We start from the raw sequence: 24,898 nt of genomic DNA, 5'->3' as shown, positions 1-24,898 counted from the left end.
ATAACAGTAACGGATGGACGGATGATTAGCCACAAAGCTCCTTGCTTTTGTTGCATAAAAACACAATATATTGAAATTATCTCCGAACTTTCATTTTCTATGAAAACATTAAGTGTATTTTCTAGGCGAGAAAACTAAGATATATCATAATTATAGTAAATATCTATTCTAATTAAACATACAGTGCTTCGTTTTTACCCTTGACCTTGACAGCAGATGGTAAATAATTTCTCTGCACGCGCACTGATATGTAGAAAGATATATTACTAAGCTCTTTAACTTTTGGATATAGTCAAAATGATGCACAAAGAAAAATACGAAGTCACACCTGAACCAAGGTGAGTGTGATATATATGTTAATTGATATATAAATATTGTTTAATCTTTATATTCAAAATGTAAACTGCTGTGTATGCATTATTGTACAGGCGCATAAATTAAGGATAGTCATCTATCACGTTTGTTATTCTAATAACAGATCTTTCGGAAGTGTTACCAATTCGTATATTGTAAACGGTACCACATTCCAGCTACTACTCACTCAGATGTTTTCTCTGTTTAGAAATGTTGGTTACTATAAAAAGGGTGTGGTGTTATTACGGTCCCATCATAAACAAGTCTTTTAAAATGATTTATGACAACTGATATCTATTATAAATCTTGTTCGAACCACGTAATCAAGACAAAATTAAGTTTTGATATATTATTCAGGCGCATATTTTGAAAGAAATTTTGTCCTGAACATGCATGAAATATTTGCCAGTGTACGTACGTTAAGTAACCAACAATCAATCAAAGAAAATCAGACAACACCATGATCAAAAGAAAAAAAGACAAACAACAATCTACAAAACACTCAAACAGAAAACTTAAAACCAAAAGATTGAACGACACGAATCCTATCAATTATAGTAAAATTGAGAATGGAATTAGGGAATGTGTCCAAGAGACAACAACCCGACCAACGAGCAAAAAACAGCCAAAGGCCACCAATGGGTCTTCAACACAGCGGAAAAAATCCCGCACCCGGCGGGCTTCAGCTGGCCCCTAAACAAAAATGTGTACTAGTTCAGTGAAAATGGACGCCATACTAAACTCCAAAACATATAAATGAACTAAAATAAAAAAATTTTAAAAGACTAACAAAGGCCAGAGGCTCCTGACTTGGGACAGGCGCAAAAATGTGGCGGGGTTAAACATGTTTAGTGAGATCTCAACCCTCAGGTATGTCTGCTCCACTATTGCTTGTTACAACCGTATAGCATTGTTCGTTGCAAGTATAAATCGCTTTCGGTGATGTCACAAATCGAGGAAAAGAGGACATGATTTTGGCAGCGACAAATGAAGCATGTCCGAGGTCATATGTGATATAGATACCCCACAAGGGTCAAAAAGGCGTTTGTAAAACTTTCCAAAAAAATTAAAAAAAATGACTTCAATTTGACTTTCTCGAACCGTTGGTTAAACAGCTTCCTGGTAAGCATCAACCCACTATATTGGAACATAGTATCATATGGGAGATATATACTCCATATACAGGTTCTGCTGGAATGTTGCAAGTGTTTACTGGATACTATAATTGAATAAGGCAAACAGATAATCCGAGTGACCAATACCCAATAGGCCCTTTCACGGTTATTGCAGCCATGTTGAATAGGCAACAGATTTTCGTAATGGAGGTAAAAATGGTGTGAAAAATACGGGAAAACATCATTTAAACAGAACATTTGCTTGGATACATGCAAATGATTTCCCGTATTGTCATACTATTTCCACCTCTATCCAAAAAATCTGCCCCTATTTAATATGGCTGCAATAACCGTGAAGTGGCCTATTGATTTATGATGTTTGAAATCAGAGAGATATACAGAACTTTTCACTATACTCTAATTCTATTTTGCACCATATCATATAAATATAATACTTGTCTCTACATTATATACCAGAAGTTCATTTTTTAAAGGACGTTAACACCAAGATTCTCAAAGTGGGAGGCTTCTGGTTCCGTTAAATCAGTTGTAAATTCAAAGCGACCACGTGAAGTCAGAAAAATGGAAATACTAGTAAAAAGTGTTTCAATGATAATAATCGTTTGAATTTATCAGTTTATATGGGCGTCGATTTTGGGATATATGTTGAATTTTATTATATTTGTTATTCGTCATTTCTGAGTATGGAGAGTTTGCCTCGGCAAATCCCAGTTTCAAAGAGATAAATAGAAGATAAGTTTCTTAGATTCTCTGCTAAGCTGGTTGGTTTCTAATATTTTAACTGATTTGTGGGAAGCAGTGATTAAAGACAGTGTGACAGTTACGATAAGATCGCAAGATGACTAGATAGTGTCAAAACAATATTAGACACACAATTAAAAGACCCTGTAATAGACTGCTCTTTACTGCGAGCAGTTATATTTTAATTCCCATGCATGAGATAGTATTCATTGCATAAAAGGACAAACATTAGAAAACATTCAATTTTAAACAGTGTTCATTGCTGTTGGTCTAGCTTGAACAGTAATTTTGTTTTCCATTAAGGTTTATACATACATATGACTTTTTTAATTCAATTTCTAGAATGCGAAGAAAGGGAATATGTATGTAAATGATGCAACAGCAAAAAAAAAACAAAACGGCCATCAATAGACAGGTCTCTGTACAAAATGCTCAACTCTATATCGCGCGAGTCTTAAAATAACCTCTTGTATGCAAGATCTACCATCGACATCGAATTGACACACAAAGTACAGTAACATGCAATACATTTAACAGTTTCATATATTATTTGATTAGCAAAACAACTAAGAGATAGATATAAATATAAGGAGGTGAGGTATGATTCAACTATCCACCAAAGTTCAAATGAAGTGGATGTAATCAATTATAGCTATATATATAGGCAACCGTACGGCCTTCAACAATGAGAAAAACACATACCGTATAGTCGGCTATAAAAGCCCCCGACATGAAAAAAAATATAGCCAATTTCGCCCATATTTGTTTCACACACAGAGTTGGACGTAAAAGTTGTCAAATCCTACAGGAATTTTCAAGATATTTTATATATATTTCCATAAAATCAAAATGTAATTCGCCGTTGCATGCTACTGTTGAAGGCATTTTATTTGCAAAATTGCAAATTTTACTTGCTTTTGTAAAATTTAGCATCGAAGGACGTCATTTACTAAAACAAAATAATTTTAAACAGAAAGAAAATATACAAGTCAACTTCAAACTTTTGGTTTTGGTTAAAAATGTCCTTTTATATATTTTCTTTATAAATACTCCAAATTTTCCAAATTCTTTAAAATAACACCGGTTTCGGGATGTCTTAAAACTTTTATAACTTGGTCATCTGTTTCTAATTAGTCATAATATTGTAAGAAACTCATAGTACATGCATGAAGCAGTGATACTGTGAATCTAAGTAAGGATTGGAATATATTTTTTGAAAATGGCCCAACTGTGAAATAATTTCAGGGAAAATTGGCCATACATCTGTCAACGTTGTGACTGACTGTGGTTTGTTTTAAATAATCTAGCGGTCAATAACAAATTTATATGCTTTTTATTTTACCCATAGAACCACCATATCAAACCGTTTGACATCTTTTTATGGAAATATCAGAAGTCATTTACTAGGAGGTGTGTTAACCGGAAGACGATCCGTATATGAAGTGAGTGATGCTGACTTGGCGGAAGGGGAAGATGGACTCACAGCGTTCAGACAGGAAACTGATGGAAAAGAAGGTAAAAAGAACGTCGTCAAATTTCAGAGAACTACATCAGGTAGGAGAAATTGAAATGATTTGATATGACGCTTACAGAATGAGCTTATAACTACAGGAGGGTCGAAATGGAAATGATGGTTATTCCAGAATTTAGTTTATTTTAAATTTTTCTTTATTTTGTTTTTTATTTTTATTTTACCCACTAATTCAGCAGCTCATTTCTGCTTATGACGTCAAAATCTTTGTTATATTATAATTATCCATTCAATCCTCCACAAACTACGGCTTTTCAGTTATTGTTTGATCTTAAGTGCGCTGCTGTTCATTATTCTGCAAAGAGGTTTGGCTTCTAATTGCACTGCTGTGTATAGTTCTGCAATGAAATATATTGCCACTTTCCAGTGTATTTGCTTCACACACGGGGTCAATATTTTAGAGTTGACGAAACAGAGTTACATTATATATGAACGAGAAGAAAACATATACTTGCGTGAAATAATTCTGTAATCTTTTTCACGAATACAGTCAAAACGAAAATGTAATTCAGCTGTACAAATTACTGTTGAAGACAGTTTTAATAAAGTATAATTTTCCAGTTTTAGTTAAATTTTGCCATGAAGGACATTTGAAATTGAAACTATTTACCATGTATTTGGAAGACAAATTTTAGGTTGTAATTTTGTTAGAATAAAAGTTTTGGTTTAGAATGTCCTCCCTGTTATTTCGGGAATTAATTCTGAAAATTTGCCAAACGCTTTTAAAGTTGCAGTTTTGAACTGTCTATAAGCTTTTATATTTTGATTAAATGTTTAGAATTATGACATATTGTTGTCAGAACTTCAAAGAAAGCACCTGAAGCTATGATACGCTAAGTTTAGGTAATTAATAGAGGAATGTTTGAAATGGATGATAAAATTAATTAAAGTGAAATTGAACCTACACCGTTTAAGTTTTACTTTCGAACTTTTAAAAGTTTTTGTAACAGCCAACATAGTGCTTTGAAAGAGATGGTCAAGTAATAGTCTTGCAATAATTTTCACTATTTTCAGTGAAAAATCTGACTCCCTAGCATGATATGTATCAATACTTAATTTGTGTATTTGAAAAAATTGACGATACTAAGCAATTGTTGTCATTGAAGTATAGACTGACTTTTATTGCAAGATCACACTTCTGTAAATGAATTCATTATGAGAAGTTAAATTGAGTTTTTATTTGACATTTACTTTAGTTTTAGTGTTTATTGAGCTTGAATAATTCAAATATAGCAACATAATAGTCATTTTATTGTTTCAGTTCTTCCGTGAGCACATCTTATTACAGTATATTACACAATATGTTAATAATGTGCCTGTCCCAAGTCAACATGAGTGGTTGCCTTTGTTTATCTTTAAACAGTTTGGTGTCGATTGCACATATCAGGACTTACAGGCATAAAATTTCCAAGTACGATAATCGTGCTCAAACGACCACCTAGAAATCAACCAATCAAAATACTGGATTTCGATCACAAATTTTGTACTCCATGTACGGAGTAAAGTTTGATGATCGAAAGGCTAGGCCTCTCTAAACTTACAACGATTTGAGGTTTGATATATGTTACAGTGGCGAAGAGTAGATTAAAAAGTGGGGGAGTGTGAACTTTACCACACACGTCATACTATAAAAGTTCTCCGTGTCCTCTTTCTTTTTCATTTTATTTTTCGAAAGAATTGGTAGGGATAATTGTCCCCTTTCCACCCAGGCTCCTACGCCAATGTGGTATAGAAACTTGTTGAAGACCGCATGATGCCCTTAAACTGTCTTTATTGGGTTTTTTTTACTTGATGTAGCATTGATATTTGTATTTATATATAAATGCCTGCGAGGGCACACAGAAGAGAACAAATGTCTTTCTTAATCTTTTGGCAACAATCTCTGTTTTTTTCCTCCACTTATCAAACAAAAAAGTGAAAAAAATACGACAGTGTTACAAAATATCACAACTCAAAGATGAAAGACAACAGCTAAGTGTTAAGGTTATAAAAAACAAGTGGTTAATCCTGATTTTTGTTCAGCAAAAAATATTCTATTATCCCTCTTTGAAGACAACCAACTTGTTCATCTATTCATTATGGTTTTCTCATAGTGTTATTTATAAGATATGAGATGTCTGTTTTTGAAAAATCGAATGCTTCAAGTTTGTTTAAGATTATAGACGAAGTGTTGATAAAGATCTGCTTACATTATGGATCACTTAGTTTACTTTAAGCATATTTTATTTGTTGAAATAAGATACCAGTGCATGATACTAAGAGTCTTCTCCTGCATACTGATATTATTTAAATGCACTATAATTAAAAAGTCGATGAACGTTATTTTTTCATCAATGATAAACTTTTACGACAGGGATAAAGTTAATCATAAATTTATGATGATTACAACTACAGGAATTTTATAAAAGTGATATTTCGCATCCCGCTATTATCTATAAAGTTTAGGTATCGTCCTACAAATCTTTTTGCTTCATAAACTCATTGATAAAAAGAATAAATACTATTCTGTGCATCTGGTATGTTTTGGGATGAAAACTGATTCGCCAATTTATAGTTTCAAGCAAGTATAATTGTGTTTTCCTGCATTGAACCTATGTATAGTGTTTCCTTTACATTATACAATATGGCAGGTTTTGTGATGAATAGCAATTCGATAATTTATAGTTTTAAGCGAGAATAAAAACAAATTTTTGATTGATCTTCTGTACAGTATTTTTTTGGTCATTGTACAAAATCGTGTCTTCCTGGACTATATATGGAATTGCTGTTTGTAATTTTCCATACAGTACAACCACCCGATATAAGTGTTGGACGGCATGGTTTCTTATCACCGGGTTGAGTACTTTCAGCTTGACGACGAGCACTCTTTGATACGGTGTAAACTTTTACGGCAGGGATAAAGTTGATCATAAATTTATGATGAATACAACCTCAGGAATTTTGTTTTATAGAATAAATATTCTTTTGTTGTTCAATTTGTGCATATTGTATGTTTTTTTGCTTCATAAAGTCATTGACAAAAAGGAATAACTATTCTCTTGTTGTTCAATCTGTGCATCTGGTATGTTTTTAGATGAAAAGTGATTCGCTACTTTGTAGTTTCTAGCAAGCTATTTTATCTGCATTGAACCTATGTTCAGTGTTTTCTTTACATTATACTATCTAGTAGGTTTTGGGATGAATGCGATTTGATAATTCATAGTTTTAAGCAACAATAAAATGTTCTTTTTCCATTGATCTTCTGTACACTGTTTTTTTGTCATAGTACAATATCTGTACTATATATGGAATTGCTGCGTGTATTTTTCCATGGAGTACAACCACCCGATATAAGTGTTGGACGGCATAGTTTCTTATATCACCGGGTTGAGTACTTTCAGGTTGACGACGACCACTCATTGTTTTGTTTGTACTTGTGTTTTGTATCTGAAAACCCGATATTATAGAGTTAAGTGCTTTTCCTGAACTGATTTTTTTGCACTTATTTTATTTGTTTTTATTATGAATCCTCTGATCGTAATTGAAAGAAGGAGAGGGTTGAGATGTTGACCAACACAAAATCTATCAAAATTTTGGGATTATTAAATAAAATTGACTCTAATATCAATCAGTTGATAGGTTTAAAAGAAATGTTATGCATTTTCATGATCAGTTCCATAGTGGTTTGCTTTATTACGGATTGTCAAAAATGAAGAAAAACAAAGAAAACAACTAAATAAATGTTCATATCCTGTTTTAATCTATATAAATTCATAAAAGTTGTCAGATAATATTTGTGTTGGAAGGTAGACAGAAATCTTTGCAATATTTAATTATATGCAGATTAAAATTATGAAAAAGGGAGTTGTGGGTGTATTTCAGTTAAACAGTAATAAATAGGCAACTTAATAGGACACAATAGTCAAGAACACATCTAGAGGTCGGTATTAGACCGTTATACTATACAAACCACAAATCTCTAAATCGCACTGAGTGTAAAAATCAGTAAATAAATCAAATGGGGATTTTCAAAAGACCAAACATCAACATAAAATTCTGCAAAAAAATAAATAAACAAATAGATGCGACAAAAGACAACATTTGACGAAAATAAGTTAATTACATTTAATATTCGATTAGAATGCCATTTCCCCCATAAAAATGTCCATATCTTAAAAGAGACATTTATTGACAATATGACAAAAAGGCCGGTTCATTGAAGTAAATTAGCCCAGTTGTCTACCAAGGCAGTTGTTTTAGGATTATGTTTATAGTTTCATAACTAATCAGACGAAGAAAAAAAAGTGATGCGTGAGTGATACATACACCTAGGAAAAAAAATTGAGATCGTCAGAGATAGTTGTTTGTTTACATTCATTGACTATGTACTGTACAATGATGCATGTTTCAAAATGTAAGACGATATTCCACTTTGATCCAGGAAGCATCGTTGTCAGTTAACATATGTGCTATTAATATCTTATGCCATTATTATTTATGATACTTGCAAGTATTACATAATTACTTTCCCTTAATTGCAGCTGTTTTCAAATAACTTGTTGTGTAAATGTATGATACTAATTACAAATGCGCACGACTCACTGCAAAATAAAAACTACGAGTAGATTACTATAGCTACTCTAGTAACAGAGAAATTTGTTATTTTACTATTCTTAGCTTTCTAGTTAAATTACTTGTAATTTTATATGTTTACTAGTTTTTTCTTTATTGTCATTAAGTAAGTTTACAATATTTTTTTTTGAGTGCACGTGATTTTGGAATAACTTTCATCCTGTACACATAAGTCTGAATGTAGGAAAAAAATGATTAAAATCTAATACATATAGTGTAAAATAAATAACAAATTCCACTTAACTATTATAATTATGGTTGCATCTCCCTGAAGCAAAATTGGCTCATTAGGGTTTGACTGCTTAGTTAGTGCCCTTCTCATGCTGAAATACATTGCATAAATTTAGCTTCGTAGAGTTTTGATTGCTCGGTCAATCCAGAAACACTTGTCGGGTGCTTCGAAATCTGTACAATTTCGTTCACTTCATGTATTACTGAGTCCGAAACGCATCTGGTGCCCTTCCACGAGAATACCATCTACTCAGTAGCCAATTTTAGATGTTCTGTTTGTGCTATTGAATTTGATGCTTACAATTTTTAATGATTTTGGCTTCCATATGGGTACCATCTACGCAGTAGCCGATTTAAGATGTTCTCGATTTGGATCTATTGAATCCAGAAACACGTGTCGGGTGCTTCGAAATCTGTACAATTTCGTTCACTATATATATTACTGAGTCTGAAACGCTACTGGTGCCCTTCCATTAGAATACCATCTACTCAGTAGCCAGTTTTAGATGTTCTGTTTGTGCTATTGAATTTGATGCTCACAATTATTTTATGAATTTGGCTTTCATAAGATTACAATCTGCACAGAAGGCGGTTTAATATGTTCTGTTTCTTCATTGGTCCATTGAATTTGATAATATCAAATGTATTATGAATTTGACTAACTAAATTTGTGATCTTGTGTGTAACTGGAGAGAAAAAAAATATATTTATATCTTACGTCACGTGTATCATCACGTGGTGTGTATGCTCTCACAGAGATAATCAGTTATGCTAAAATGGACATAGAATTAATAAATGACTCAAATCTGGGACTATTATACTATTTCAACAATCCTCCAAATTACGCAGACTCTTGATCTGTCCCTGCATATGGTTGGAAATACATAAAATTTAAAACTTAATACACTGAGGTGGGGCTAAACATACTAATTTTGTTACAGGCGCCACACTGGGGTTGAACCCCAACCCTCTTCATATAGAATATAACTCGGAATCTTCACTGGGAATATATGAGCTCATATTCCCCGAGCAGTCAGTGAAAAATGAAAATAAATGGTGCTCCCTTAATGAATCGGAAATTTTATTTAGTTTATCTAATTTTACCAGCAAACTTATTTGGTATGGCTTTTTGCATAGGACACCATGCCCTGCTCGCACTATCATATGTCCAAGTTCTGTGAACTGTGAAATTGTTAGTATAATAGTCCCAGCACAAAGTTAAATATATCTAGATAAAGATAGTAAAATAGACTATCTAACTCTAAAACGTTTTGTAATTAGAGTTCTTTGACTGTGGTTGACCGTTTTTTCTGACACTACGAGGAGGAAAAGAAGAAAACAATTTTTTTAGTGTAAAGTTTAAACAATAGTATTGTTACTAAATAACAAATACATGTATAACAAATACAAGCATGTAACATTGACAAAAGAATTCAAACAAGCATGTAGCATTGGCAATAGTTTAAACAAGTATGTACCATTGGCAAAAGATTTTAAACAAATATTTAACATTTCACAGCGGTATAACATGTTACTTTAATTATTCTTCCCTTAATTAATTTATTTTGTATTTACATTGTATCATAGATCAAATTTATTTGTTCAGTATATGTTCACTGGTGTTAATATGTCTTTTGATTGAGTTAAGCCATTTCAATTGATATTTTATAGTGTGTCTTTCTATGTTGTTATGTTACACTATTGTTTCAGATAAGGGTAAAGGTTTGGTACCATTAAAACGTTTAAACCCGCTGCAATTGTTTGCACCTGTCCTAAGTCAGGAATCTGATGTTCAGTAGTTGTCGTTTGTTGATGTGGTTCATAAGTGTTTCTCGTTTCTCGTTTTTTATATAGATTAGACCGTTGGTTTTCCCGTTTGATTGCTTTCACACTAGTAATTTTAGGGCCCTTTATAGCTTGCTGTTCGGTGTGAGCCAAGGCTCCGTGTTGAAGACCGTACTTTTACCTATATTGGTTTACTTTTGTAAATTTTGACTTGGATGGAGAGTTGTCTCATTGGCACTCATACCACATCTTCTTATATCTATGTAACATTGGCAAAAGATTTAAATTTTAATGTGTGACATCATGTCCCCTCCCAAATAAGCATCAACATTTTTATGTATTTAGAACAGAGACAAAGAAGGAAATACTGCAAACCTCTATTATATTTTGTTCAGAAACTAAGTTATGTAACGAAACGAAATGAAATGAAAAAAAATAACATCTTATTAAAATGCATACCGTACAATCATGTAAAACACAAAAACCTTGCATAAATATTATGGTTGCTTCTATCATACATCTCACTTATACTGTACTGGCATGATTAATAACAAACCTTTCTAAAATTGTCCGTTTATAAATTTTGAAATTATTTAGAAACTAAGGTTTCAACTCCCTCAGGCAAAGTTGACCTTAGATGGATTTGGCTATTTTTTAGGTCCTTTTTGGTCGTATAGCTCTTCAACTGTTTTGGTTTTTATACATCCTTGGCTTTCAAATATTCCTGATGAAGGTAAATCCAGAAAAGCGCTTCGGACGCAGGAAATTTATAACGTGTTGTTTTCGTTTTTTTATAAATTCCATTAACAATAATCATCAATCTATCAAATTCTTTACAAGAAAAAAAAATCAAATCAAATTTGTTTTCATTACTCATTGAATTAAAAGAAGGAACAATATCAGAAATTTCATTACACAATTAATTGATTCTAGAGTTGAGTTATTACTAGTAGTTTAATGTGCATTATTACAACATAGGCTTCACCTTCAACATCTGGTGCAGTGAAATAGGTACCGTAAATATTATTCCACCTATATATATTATATACATGTAATTCTTCATAAGCTGTTTTATTGAATCGATATCGTTTAAAATCTAGCTTGCTGTTATTTTTTACTTTTGGCATAGGTATTTATTCATAACATTCCTATCTAAATTTGATAAAAGATACATGCACTTTTCAAGTTCGAATTTACTTTTAAATTTCTTTAAGCTCTTAACTTATTTTTATTAAGTGAATATTCATCGTTTCAAAACCAACTTTTATTTTCATTTAGCTTCGTTGATTAAGCTTAACAATAATCGTTTTTTAAGTACTTTGACTTTACCAAACACGAGAAAAACTGATTTGGCATAGTAATATTTTAATATTTGAAGCAAATCCTTCACGTTACGGCTGGTAAACGTAATGAAAATCATATACAAAAGACTCATTTGAGTTAAAAATATGAAGCCAAAGTTCTTTATAAGACTTAAGAGCTTGTATGTAGATTTATCTTACCTCCTATATATTTCTAGGAATATCATTGATTAAAAACGACCGCGTGGAGACTGTGTACTATATTTCATATGGGGTTAGTAGGCGTGGTTTATTTTAATACACGGTTAGTAGTGGTGTTACGTCCCTTTATAAAAACAGCATGATGTTGAAGAAAAATCTGAAACGTTTCACTCGGACAACAGATGAAGAAATTGATGATGAACAACTGAAAATAAATGCCAAAAAAACACATTAAAGCTAACAAGTTGTATATTGTTGGCATTTGTATTTGTATAGAACAATGTAAGTTTATATGTTCTTAATATTGAAGACTTGATCACTTTGATAGGCCATTAAATGTTAAAATAGTCGATAAGGTAAATTCGTTACACAGTGTGCAAGTGACCTAATACGATATATATGGGGTCAGTAAATTCCATATGGGGATTAATAATATTGACCGCTTTCAAATAAACTCCAAGTAGATTTTTTGGCAAATTTGATTTGATGTTTTATTGGTTTAATTGGCGGATATTGTGATTCGATTGTGTTTTGTTGATCTTCATAATATTAATTAACCATCTCTCACCACAATAAAGCATAATTAGACTAACACAAGAATTAAAAAGTTTCAATTGGGGAAAAAAAACATCTGTGTTATCAGAATACAGAATTTTCTTTATATAAAATAGTGCCTTTAAGGCTTTTCTTCAAAGAAGATTGTTCAGCACTCGTGAATATCCCAGATGGCTTAAATAGTTTTCCTTAATATTTGTTATCTGTGCAATGTTCAGCTCATTCATTGACAAAAATATTCAATTTTCTTATCACTTTTATTCAATGGTCATTGCCTTTGTCTTTTAAAAACTTGAATTAACAAAAATACCGAACTACAACAAAAAGGGGAAGTCCATAACACATGACAAATATTTAAACGCTCGAATACATCAAGCGAATGTCATATTCCTGACAGGTATTTTTTAAAGATTGAACTATAGAAGTGAACATTTCAGTAATACAATCAGGAACTTTAACTGCAAATAGAATTTCTTGATGCTTATCTTTTAAAATTAAAAAAAGACCCTTTGTGCTTTATTTAAAACGATCGATACAGGATTTCTGTTTATAGAGTCTAAAGCTTATTAAAGTCAATGTAACGGACAGAGTCATATACTTTTTTTTATTATTTGAAAGCTTTATCAATGATAGGTTTAATATTAGAATATGATTACTATTGTTCTACATTTCGTTTGAACTTATCTGGTCATGTCGAATATTCTAATATGATCCTTAATATCATTTCAAATGATTATATAGAACTCTGGAGAGAATGTTCCCTAAACAGCTAGAAAGGACGTTAAGGGAGTTTGTTGGTTATTAAAATATCACCCTTTAAATAAAGGTTTAATACAATTTTCTCTCCACAAAAGGATGCATACCATTAAAAAGTAATAAGTTAAATAATAATTTTTCACATACATTCATCATACAAGAGATTTTCAACTTTTCAAGAACCGCCCTCCTTCGTTATCTTTACATTTAATTTTTGTTAAAGTTATTTAAACATTCATTATCAATACATGCGCTGAACTCAAAAGTTTTGTTAAGAGAAGTATCATAAGATGTTTTTTTAAATGTTCAAAAAAGTATAACAAAAATACCGCTCCAAGGCAAATTCAAAAAGGGGAAATCCATAAAAACTGACAAAATTAAATGCTATTAATCAACGGAACAAGTGGAAAAGATATACAATCACCATATGACTTGGTACATTCATTTTTCAAAGAAAATGGTGGGTTAAACCTGGTTTTATAGCTAGTTAAACCTCCTACTTCTATGACAGTTGTTTATAGTTCCGTTTTATTGACAAAATTAGTTAAGCAATCCAAACAGACATAATAGGTTAATCTGACAATAATTGGTATCAGGCAGCAAAAACTGTTTAAATTGTATAGTTTAAATCCCCGGGTCTTCGATAGTCGCGTTATTTTTAGATATTTAGTTTTCAATGTCGTGTTTTGTGTACTGTTGTTTGTCTTTTGGTCGATTTCTTTTTTTTTTTTTGCCATGTCTTTGTCATTTTATTTTCGAATTATGAGTTTGAATGTCTCTTTGGTATCTTTCGCCTCTCTTTATTAACTTGAGTATTTTTTTTTCCAACAGTTTCCAAATTATCATCATACAGTATATTTTGATTTTAAGAGCTTCGACAGCATTTTATTTCTAATGTGGCTATCTTTTTTCCTCACAAATGTATCATTTTTCTCTTTTGGACAAGATTTCAAATCTTAATTGCACGGTTCTTTTTCATTTTGTTTTCTGGTGTTTTAAAACTCTGAATTAATTTTACATCTCATACTCGTTTTCTTAGTTTAATTTTTACTTTCCTATATATACTCTTCTTATGTTTATTTTTTTTATCCAAAAGAAAGTAGCATCTTATAACAAGGTAATATATTTGACATAATGTATTACTGTTTTATACAGGATACGCCAGTATTATGAACTGTGATCTCTGCTATGTTGTCTAATTTGGAAATAATTAGTTCAAAATCAATTTTCGATAATTTTGAATGTTCATTGTGTGCTCTTTTAAGATGCTTTTAAAAGAGGGACGAAAGATACCAGAGGGACAGTCAACCTCATAGATCGAAAACAAACTGACAACGCCATGGCCAAAAAAAAAAAGACAAACAGACAAATAATAGTACAGATGACACAACATAGAAAACTAAGGACTAAGCAACACGAACCCAACCAAAAACTGGGGGTGATCTCAGGTGCTCCGGAAGGGTAAGCAGATCCTGCTCCACATGTGGTACCCGTCGTGTTGCTTATGTTATTACAAATCCGGTAAATAGTCTAATTCGGTAAGTCATATTCGTGAAAAAGGAAGGGTATTGTAGTTACGACATAAGGAACATATCTGATATCATCTGTGAAACGGTTATTCCATAACGGTCAACCAACTCGTGATGGCGACCGTAAAATTTACGAAGGGATGACTTCAACTTCACCATTTGGAACTCTTGGTTTAATAGCTTAAGATTCCAGGTGGCTGCTTATTTGCTTGAGACATGATATTTGCTGTTATTGGACAATGGTCTGATACTGTTCAAATTTATCAACTGTAAGATGCATGATACTGGCCAAGTAATAAAATTTGATAATCATCAATAGAAATTTATCATGATTAATAAATGTAATTTTCCATTAGAATCTCCTAATGTTAAAGTTCTTCTATTTAAAATTATTAGTTGAGCTGAAGAACACAATAAAATTGAGAATGGAAATGGGGAATGTGTCAAAGAGACAACAACCCGACCATAGAGCAGGCAACAGCCGAGGGCCACCAATGGGTCTTCAATGCATCGAGAAACTCCCGTACCCGGAGGCGTCCTTCAGCTGGCCCCTAAACAAATATGTATACTAGTTCAGTGATAATGGACGTCATACTAAACTCCAAATTATACGCAAGAAACTAAAATTAAAAATGATACAAGACTAATAAAGGCCAGAGGCTCCTGACTTGGGACAGGCGCAAAAATGCGGCAGGGTTAAATCTATAATTTGATTCCCATTCTAAACGTATGTTTGTTCCGCCTAACAGAAGTTCCCTGTTATAAACAATGCCATGATATTTGTTCCTGTTGGAACAAATATTTTATACCCTTTATTCCGTTCGGAACAGAACTGTAATATTTGTTCCATTGGGTATTATATATCAGAATGCATGTTCTCTCTGGAACTAATATTACGAAGGAATTTCTAATTCATGACACCATAACTGTCGGTGATATAATTGTAAAATTATAGTACTTCTTGACTGAAGCACAATATCTGCTAATCTGCTATGAAATTACTAGGTACAACATCGTCTAGGCTGTCATTATATTCATTTGTGATATGATAATGTTGGCATTCAAATCTCCAATAGAGTATTGAAATGATTTTTTTTAAAACTATATATAGGGAGGATTGATAAAAACAAAGAAGCTTTCAGATGTTATCTTTCTTGATCAATCATAAGAGGTTAATTTGTCAGAGATTGAGTCATGCTCCTAGGATATTTAGATTTATGTTCCCTTTGGATTTATGAAAAAGGAGTTAATGATAAAAATGAAGAAACCCTTTTGTTACTAAACCACTAATTTACAAATAATAAGATTTGATAGGATTGGCAATGAGACAACTGTTCACCAGAGACCAAATGATGTTGGAGCAACTGTAGGTCACCGTACGACCGTTATCAATGAGCAAAGTCCATACCGCATAGCAAGCTCCAAAAGGCCCCGAAATGACAAATGTAAAACAATTCAAACGAGAAAACAAACAGCCTGATTTATGTACAAAACAATAAACGAAAAACAAATATGACATTTAGCAACAATGACATCCACTGAATTATATATACATAATAATATGTTGACAATGGATTTATTGGTATATTTAATATGATTAGCAACAATATGCCCCTATGATTTACTTTAAAAGAAGACAATTAGGTTTAATCAATTTATAACAATTGATTCCTTCTATTACTTTTGTGTACAATATATAATGTCACCTGAGTCAAATCAGAATTGATTGGCTATCTTTTTAAAAACTGTCCCATTTGCTTATCTCTAGCAAGTACATGTATTTACTGACTCAAAATTTATTGCTTCCTTTTATCATAATATTTCACTAACTAAATTAATTACTTTTATTGCAAAAGTCAGTTCGAGTTATTCAATCATTTTATGTTTGATAAAAATGATAAATTAGTTTCTATTTTAACTTATTAATTGATAAATGAATTTCGAAAGTCCATGTTACGTCATGAACGCATATCTCCAAAGATAAATGAAACTGTAGAACATTTATTATATCGAAAAGGAATATGAAATATTTTCCGCACTGTCAATTTGTAAAAGAAATATAAAATTAATCTGATGGTTTCCGCCAAAACTTATTCACCGTTTCTGAAACATGTAGGTTATAAATCATGGATAGGCATTTGTGAGTAATTTAACACGCACAAGATAATAAAAATGGCGCTATACAGTCCAAAATTAATTTTAACCTTTAATGATTTTCAGCGGCATGATTATTTCCCATCATGCGGATTATTTTTCTAAAGGAACTTCAAAAGAAAAAGGAGGAAGTTTCGTCCAAATTTTCGTAGTTTTTGATCGGGTAACTCAAAGTCAAAAATCGGCTTATACATTAATATGATGAAGTCACGTGAAAATCTACAGTTTTCATTCCAGATATAAACATCATCAGGAAAGCTCAAACCCCAAAATTTTAAATTCATGATTGTAAAAATACACGAACACGAGAGGTGCTATATGGCCCAAAGGGACATAAAAAGGGTAGTCAAGTTCATCTAAGGTCAACTTTTCTAAGGGAATTGAAAGAAATGAAAAGAGTAAACAAATCAAGAACGTTGATAAAAAAAGAGTAAATTGAACGTTGTTTTCCATTCGTTTGATGCGTTTGAGTTTTTGATTTTGCCATTTGATAAGGGACTTTCCGTTTTGAATTTTCCTTGGAGTTCGGTATTTTTGTTGTTTTACTTTTGAAAAATAAAAGAAGATAGATCTTTGATAAAAGTACAAGAAATTTACAATTCAGATTGTCTATATTACACAAGTAATGCCAATCTAAGAACAACAGATTTTTTTTGTTTGTTTTAAAGTACATTTTGATGCAAAGGTATTAATTATACTTATATCGCTTAAAGAACTTCCGCTAAAACAAATCGATGAACTAAATCTTAGTAAGCACTTCTCTTATTAAGTCAAAATTCCCAAGGACAAAATGGACGCTATGTTATTAGCAAAACGTCCGTGTTTTCTCCTCCTACTGTCTGAAATGAGTGTGATTCAATCAAATTAGGGAAATTGCAATTCTAGGGTGGATATAACGGGAATTACTTTAATATACCGAGAAAGGTCAAAACGGTGCCATTTATTAATACTAGAAGGTCGACATCGATAAACCTTTTCAAAGAAATTATTAAGAAACTAAGGTTCACATACTCTCAGGCGAAATTTACCTTGGATAAATTTTAACTATTCTTTTTTGGGTTCCTTTTGGTCGTATAGATCCCAACATTTCTACATATTTATGCATACCTGGCTTTCAAATGTTTAGTTTTGAGCGTTCCCGGTGAATGTAAATCCAGAAAAGCGTACGAAATTTACAAAGTGCTATTTTATTTATCCATATATTCACCGATACCTGTTATAATAGTTTTAATCTTGCAGTATAATATGCGAAGGTTATAACAAAAAATAGAATTATAACCATCATTTATAACTTGCAAAAAAAACCCCAAAAAACCCAATATTACCATAATTGAAAACATTAAATCAAATATATACAATCAAAATGGGGTGTAAAGGGAAAATTTGTAAATGGACAACATCCTTATCCTAAAATTTCTTATACAATGAATACTGCATTAGCTATGACTGAATAATAACGTATGCTTTTTTCTCTCTTAAAACTGACATCATAAACAGGATAAATGTTTTGATTAACAACTTTTTTGTTTCGTCTTGTGAACACAGAGTCTGCAATCCTCTGGGAACGAACTGTGCTCCTCTTCTCGTTATTGCATTCCTTTACCAATACGAGACCGTTGTCATGCAGGAGCTTCTTGAAAGAATGAACAAATGCTTTCCAATCTTTGAACTTCCGCTCTGTAGGTAATGCCCGATCGCTGTATAATTGAAAGTTGGAGAATTATGTTGATGACATCTGTCAACTTGATGTTCAGATATAACCACAGATACTGGTATGTCTGATTCATATCCTTGACTTACAGCCAAATATCGACATTGTCCTAAGTAGATTATTTTTATTAGTCTCTACAAATCTTTGATTTTGTAGATTTTCTTTCATCTTTCTTTTTTGTGAAAATACACAGAGAGATCAAAGTATAACAGTTTTAGTACATAGTAAACAGTGGTTTACAAAAGAGTAATATCTAATTAAAAGTAAATTTATCGAAAGAACATTTCCTGATCTTTGTAAACATATACTTGATGAAATTTATTGTTTAGATATATGGGTAAATATTTTTTACAACAAATTTAAACCATATCGGTGTGTTACAAACCAAAGACAAACGTATCCGTCAGAATGTTTTTGCATTAACAACATCAAAAGAGAAGACAATATCAAATTTTAACCGACTCCAATATCACCTATCACCTAAATCAGTTTGTAAATTCGCACATTTGAGAAAACCGTGTAATGGTAAACTCTTTTATGCATTTTGACTAGCATACAATTAAAATGTATCGATGTCATTGGTACAGTTTTCTAAGTCTAATTAAATATTATTTTAAATTAAGGCGACAGTAGTTTACCAATGTTCAAATTTCGTAAATCGATTTAGAAGGGACAAATCTAGGACACAAACCAAATCTGAGGGAATCGCATGATCTGGTGCGTCGACAGGGTAAGGGTCTCTTTACAATCGGGAATAGGACACAAACATTAAAATTATAGATCAGACGACTATATTGGTAATCTAAAGATATTTAAGTAAGTACTATCAAGTAAGCTTTCATCTTATACGCTTTGATGGCCCAATGAATTATGATAAATATTTAAAATTCATCTTGTGCATGTTATATAATGTTACCTTATGGTCAATGCATACATTTAATAAATCATGTGCAGCTAAACTTCTACAATAGAACTGCCCTAAAAAGAATTTGTTTAACGCCGTACAGGAAAAATGGGAAGAATAGATATTTTAAGCAAATTTCCGATATGGTTAACAATACCAAAGCTCAGTCAAATCAAAAATAATTTTCATTCAGTTATCAAATGATTATAGAAATGTCATGTTTGATAACATCGAAACCTTTTTGTCTAACGAAGATGATTGAAATTCATAAATTATGATATAATTTCATCTTTGTTTAGTGCGTGTAAGCGCATGTGTACAATAAAAATTAACAGTACCAATTGTACTGTAACAGATGCGCAGTTTTGTCCTTAGTTTTCAGTGTCGTTTTTTGCCGTGGCTTTGTCAGTTTGTCTTCGTCTTATGAGTTTGCCTTGAATATCCATTTGGTATCTTCCGCCTCTCTTTAGTCTAGTATGGTAGTAGCCCATCTTTCTTGGTTATCCAGGTTCGAATGTTTGTCCAATTAATGCTAATAAATCCTAGTAGAAACACTGTTTATGTGTAAGAGCGAAGACAGAGAGGATAATTGGATATTCAACAAAAAGAACCAAGTGAGGTAAAGAAAAGAAAAAGAGAAATTTATCGCTTGTTTCCTCTACTTTTGTGCATATAATATTTCAGGCATAAAAATAATGCATATTCGAAGTCTTAAACGAAAATACATTTTCTATTTAGAAACCTACTTTATCTTGACAAATAATGCATGTTATTTACAAGAATTGATATAAATTACACAACATAAAAACCTAATAACGAAGATAAATTTCTTTCTTGAGGCAATTGCATGTAGCCAGAATTGTATACAATACTACAATGTGATCATTATTCCGAGTCTTATTAGAAATATTACAATATTAAAAGAAAATAGTTTGATAAGAAAGAAAATTATAAAGTTTATTTACTCAGTTTAATAAAGACGATGCATTACAGCTAGAAATCAATCTAGCGAAAAATATTCATTGCCCTTGCAAACATTGACAAATGGAACTCTTCAATGTTTGGAACGTTTTCCGCAAAGACGCTCACTATTTATTATTATCAAATTCGTAAGAAATCGTTCTGGTAAATTGTTTATAACAAAAATAAATTACATGCATACGTAGTTATCACATAATATTATCATCAAAAGTTGAGAGCAGCAGGTAATACACTCTGATTCAAACCAAACATTCTTTTGAAATAGAAATTTTCAATATGCTTATTTTATTTTAATTACGAATAAAATGAGATGTGGGTATACGCAAATAATACAACAATCGAACGACACAAAAGTCAAATAAATTAAAACAACAAAATATTAGTGACGTTTGATGAACGTGATTTTCAGCAAACAGTCAGCTTTCTATTGAGAACTGTGTTATTTATCTCGTCGAACTCTGCATTTATTTGTATGAAGCAGACCCCATACAAGGCCGTTTCAAGAAAAAGGAACTATCATTATCGTGTAACATACCACTATTCAGATTATTTTCTCTCAATGACATCGGTGACCTTTTATCACATTTATCCCATTATAAAAAATACCAAAGATGTATTTAGGTAGATGTGTTACGTCTTGGTTAACATATACAAAATGACAGTGAAACTTATAAGATTTAGTTTATATGGTAAAAAAGATTATTAAAAGTTTTCCTATTGTGGAATTTCATTTTATGTAGCAACATTCCAGTAGCTTCTGCATAAGTTTTATAAGAGAACAACGGCTGTAGTTAGTTAGGATTAAATAAAAATTAGCAGTATCATTTTTGTTTCTATTTTCCGTTTTTTGCAATGTTGTTGTCATTTTGTTTTCGACTTATGAGTTTGAATGTCCCATATGTGAATCTTTCGCCTCTCTGTTATGTCTGTTTATAATCATTATATGTAACATGCCCTTTATTGGCCGATGATTGGTTTAAAAATGTATTCGTATTCATTTGGAGTATGTAACTCCCAGTTGGTACGATATTTCAGGCCTTGCGTTTCCTATCTTTATTTTCTTCATAGAGATTTGCTGCTTACATGTACAATGCAGTTATTGAACGAAGGTTCTTAAGGGTAAATTTGCCCATCCTCTCTTTTCAATTACGATATCACCGTAGCGACCTTTAAATAGGCCAATTACTTACTACGAACAACACGACGAGTGCCACTAGTGTAGCAAGCTTTAAGATATGCACTTTTCCAGAGCACCTGCTTATACCCTCATTTTTTTTTATTTGGGTTCGTGTCTCATATATGGTTTCCATGTTGTGTTTTTAGCGCACCTTTCCGAAGGAAATGTGAGCTTTTGCCATCACTTGGCGTCCGTCGTCGTCCGTCCGGTGTAAATTATTTCAAACATCTTCTCCTCTGAAACTAATTAACTAATTCCAACCAAACTTAAGCTGAATGATCCTTAGGGTATCTAGAATAAATTTTGTGTTTTTTTTTTTGTTTGATCAAAAAACATGGCCGTCATGGCTAAAAATAGAACATAGGGGTAAAATGCAGTTTTTGGCTTATATCTCAAAAACTAAAGTATTTAGAGCAAATCTGACAGGATAAAAATGTTCATTAGGTCAAGTTGTATCAGCCCTGAAATTTTCAGATGAATTTAACAACCCATTGTTGGGTTGTTGTCATTAAATTGGTAATTTAAGGAAATCTTGCAGTTTTTGGTTATTATCTTCAATATTATTATAGATAAAGATAAACTGTAAACAGCAAAAATTTTCACCAAAATAAGATCTACAAATAGGTTTTATATGACCAAATTGTCAGTTGACCCCTTAAGGAGTTATTGCCCTTTAAGGACAATTTTACACAATTGTTTATGTTTTCTAACTTTAAAAAATCTTCTTCTCTGAAACTACTGAACCAAATTAAACCAAATTTAAGCTGAATAATTCTAAGGTTATCAAGAATAAAGTTTGTGTTTTATTTTCTGTTTCCTCTGCAAACCTGGCCGCCATGGCTAAAAATAGAACATAGGGTAAAATGCAGTTTTTGACTTTTATCTCAAAAACTAAAGCATTTAGAGCAAATCAGACAAGAAGTTAAAGTATTCATTAGGTCAAGGTCTACCTGCCCTGAAATTTTGAGCCAAATCCGGTATCTGATTTTTAGGTAACTGCCCCTGAATTGATGATTTTAAGGAAAGTTTGCAGTTTTCGGTTATTATCTTGAATATTATTATAGATAAAGATAAACTGTAAACAGCAAAAAATGTTCAGCAAAGTAAGAGTTACAAATAAGTTATATATGACCAAAATTATCAATTGACCCCTTCAGGAGTTATTGCCCTTTAAAGACAATTTTTCACAATTTGTTCATCTAGTTTGCTTACTTTAAAAATCTTTTCCTTTGAAAGTGCTGAATCAATTTCAGCCAAACTTGGGCTGAATGAGTTTCAGAGTATATGTATCTAGTATAAATTTTGTATTTTATTTCCTTGTACATCAAGAAACATAGCCACCATGGCTAAAATGGAACATAGGGGTAAAATGCATTTTTTTTTGTTTTTGAAGAAAATATGACAGATACAAAGAACATTTAAATGGCATTTTTAAGCCACTCATTAATATATTTTGAAAAGCAAAAATAATCATTGATGAAAGATTTAAGCAAAAAATACAGGTGAGCGATTCAGGCTCTTGAGAGCCTCTTGTATATTTTAAGAATGTTGTTTGTCTGTCACGTTTTTTTTTCTAGGATGTTGTCAGTTTTCCTTCGATTTTAGAGTTTACACACTTTGTATCTTCTCTTTTTCAAAAAAAGAGGAAAATTGTCACTCTGAAATTGAACAAGATATCCAGAAAATACAATCTCAACTTCTGGCGTATTGTAAAGGAGACCGGGAGTATATCCCATTGAACATTACCTTAGTATATGTGATTTCCATAAAGCGTGCATATAAAAATAAGGTGATGAGGTATGATTGCCAATGAGACAACTATCCACCAAAGTTCAAATAAAGCGGATGTAAGTAATTATAGGCAAACGTACGGCCTTCAACAATGAGAAAAACCCATACCGGATAGTCGGCTATAAAAGGCCCAGACATGAAAAATATGAAACAGTTTCAATTGAGAAAACTAACGGCCTAATTTATAACAAAACAATTTACGAAAAACAAATATGACAGACATGAGCCAACGACAACCACTGAACTACAAGCTCCAGACTTGGGACAGGCACATACGGAATGTGTCGGTGTTAAACATGTTTGTGAGTGCTCAACCCTCCCCCTAACCTGGGACAGTGGTGTAACAGCACAACATAAGAACAAACTATAAAAATTAGTTGGAAAAGGCTTAACTCATCAGATCGATACAAAGCAGAAAAAACATCAAACATAAACACAGACCGGACGTGGCAGGGTATTTATTCATCCGTCACCCCTAACAACAAAAGGACACTAAGTACAGATCTGAGAGTACTCGCAGTTACTGACAGCTATTTCAAAGCCGATAACACTTAATAAAAAAAAATCATGTATCTAAGACTCAAATATTAATCAGTACACATCCATGTATAATTGTTCTTCACTTAGTTTTAATAGTAGAATATTAGCGATCGTCTCAAAATTGAATCTTTTTTCTCAGTTTACCGCCATATTAAAGAACTCCATAATGATATAGTAAACTATTGTATTTAATTCTATTACTACATGTATGGCATTTTGAAAAAAAAAAAAATATTATAAATAGGTAAATAAAATGATTAAGACAACGGAATTTCATTTCTGCCTTTTTTGGCTTACAAGAAAGTGTTGGACGGGATGAATTTAGATACTAGTAGTAAATATGCACATGTAGTTATATATTATTTATTACTTACAGAAATCAGTCTTAAATATATTGCAAATGCCAGGTATTTTTTCTAATCAACTATAGAATCAACCATGATTAATCTTCGTTTCTCTTAAATGAACATTTAATTGGTTGAAGCCTATCTAAATTAGAATCAACAGCAGAAAGAGGGATAATTAGATTTTACTGCAACCAACGCTTTTGTATATCAATTGCAATGATAAGAGAACCAATTTTTAAAATTCCTTAATTACATTGAACAAGCAAAATAGACCTTTAATTCAATGTTTGAATACTGTAAATTAATTCATTTGATAAGAAGCATACACAATTGAAATCAATATTGTCTTTGATTTTCAGTAAATGCAAATATCAATTGCCAAATTGCTTTTCAATATGCTTACACTGGAAAAGAGAAAATATGAGAACCACTGTATGTGAAAGATTTCTTTCAAAATAACGTTAACTTCATTGTAAAATTATTTGATGAAAACAGTGATTTGATTAAATTTTGGTTCTTGTTTGTTTAGCTTGATGTGAGTTCTGAAAAATTAATGTTATCC

General features: G+C 31.8%; 1 protein-coding gene across 3 annotated transcripts in view; it reads left to right on the top strand.

Annotated features, from left to right (window-relative positions):
- The first annotated feature begins 219 nt into the window (after positions 1 to 219).
- LOC127701144 (protein-glutamine gamma-glutamyltransferase K-like) overlaps positions 220 to 24,898 on the top strand; it is a 90,038-nt gene continuing 65,359 nt past the window's right edge. For 2 of the 3 annotated variants that reach the window (XM_052204953.1, XM_052204952.1), the window contains exons 1-2: positions 220 to 338; positions 3,580 to 3,785. In XM_052204953.1, coding sequence (XP_052060913.1) covers positions 298 to 338; positions 3,580 to 3,785 — 247 coding nt within the window. In that variant the 5' untranslated portion in view covers positions 220 to 297. The remainder of the gene's footprint in view (positions 339 to 3,579; positions 3,786 to 24,898) is intronic. The other variant, XM_052204954.1, reaches the window with a different exon arrangement.

This window comes from Mytilus californianus, unplaced genomic scaffold (assembly GCF_021869535.1).
Source record: "Mytilus californianus isolate M0D057914Y unplaced genomic scaffold, xbMytCali1.0.p SCAF_5, whole genome shotgun sequence".
Taxonomy (NCBI): domain Eukaryota; kingdom Metazoa; phylum Mollusca; class Bivalvia; order Mytilida; family Mytilidae; genus Mytilus; species Mytilus californianus.
This window is presented reverse-complemented; position numbering and strand designations above follow the sequence as displayed.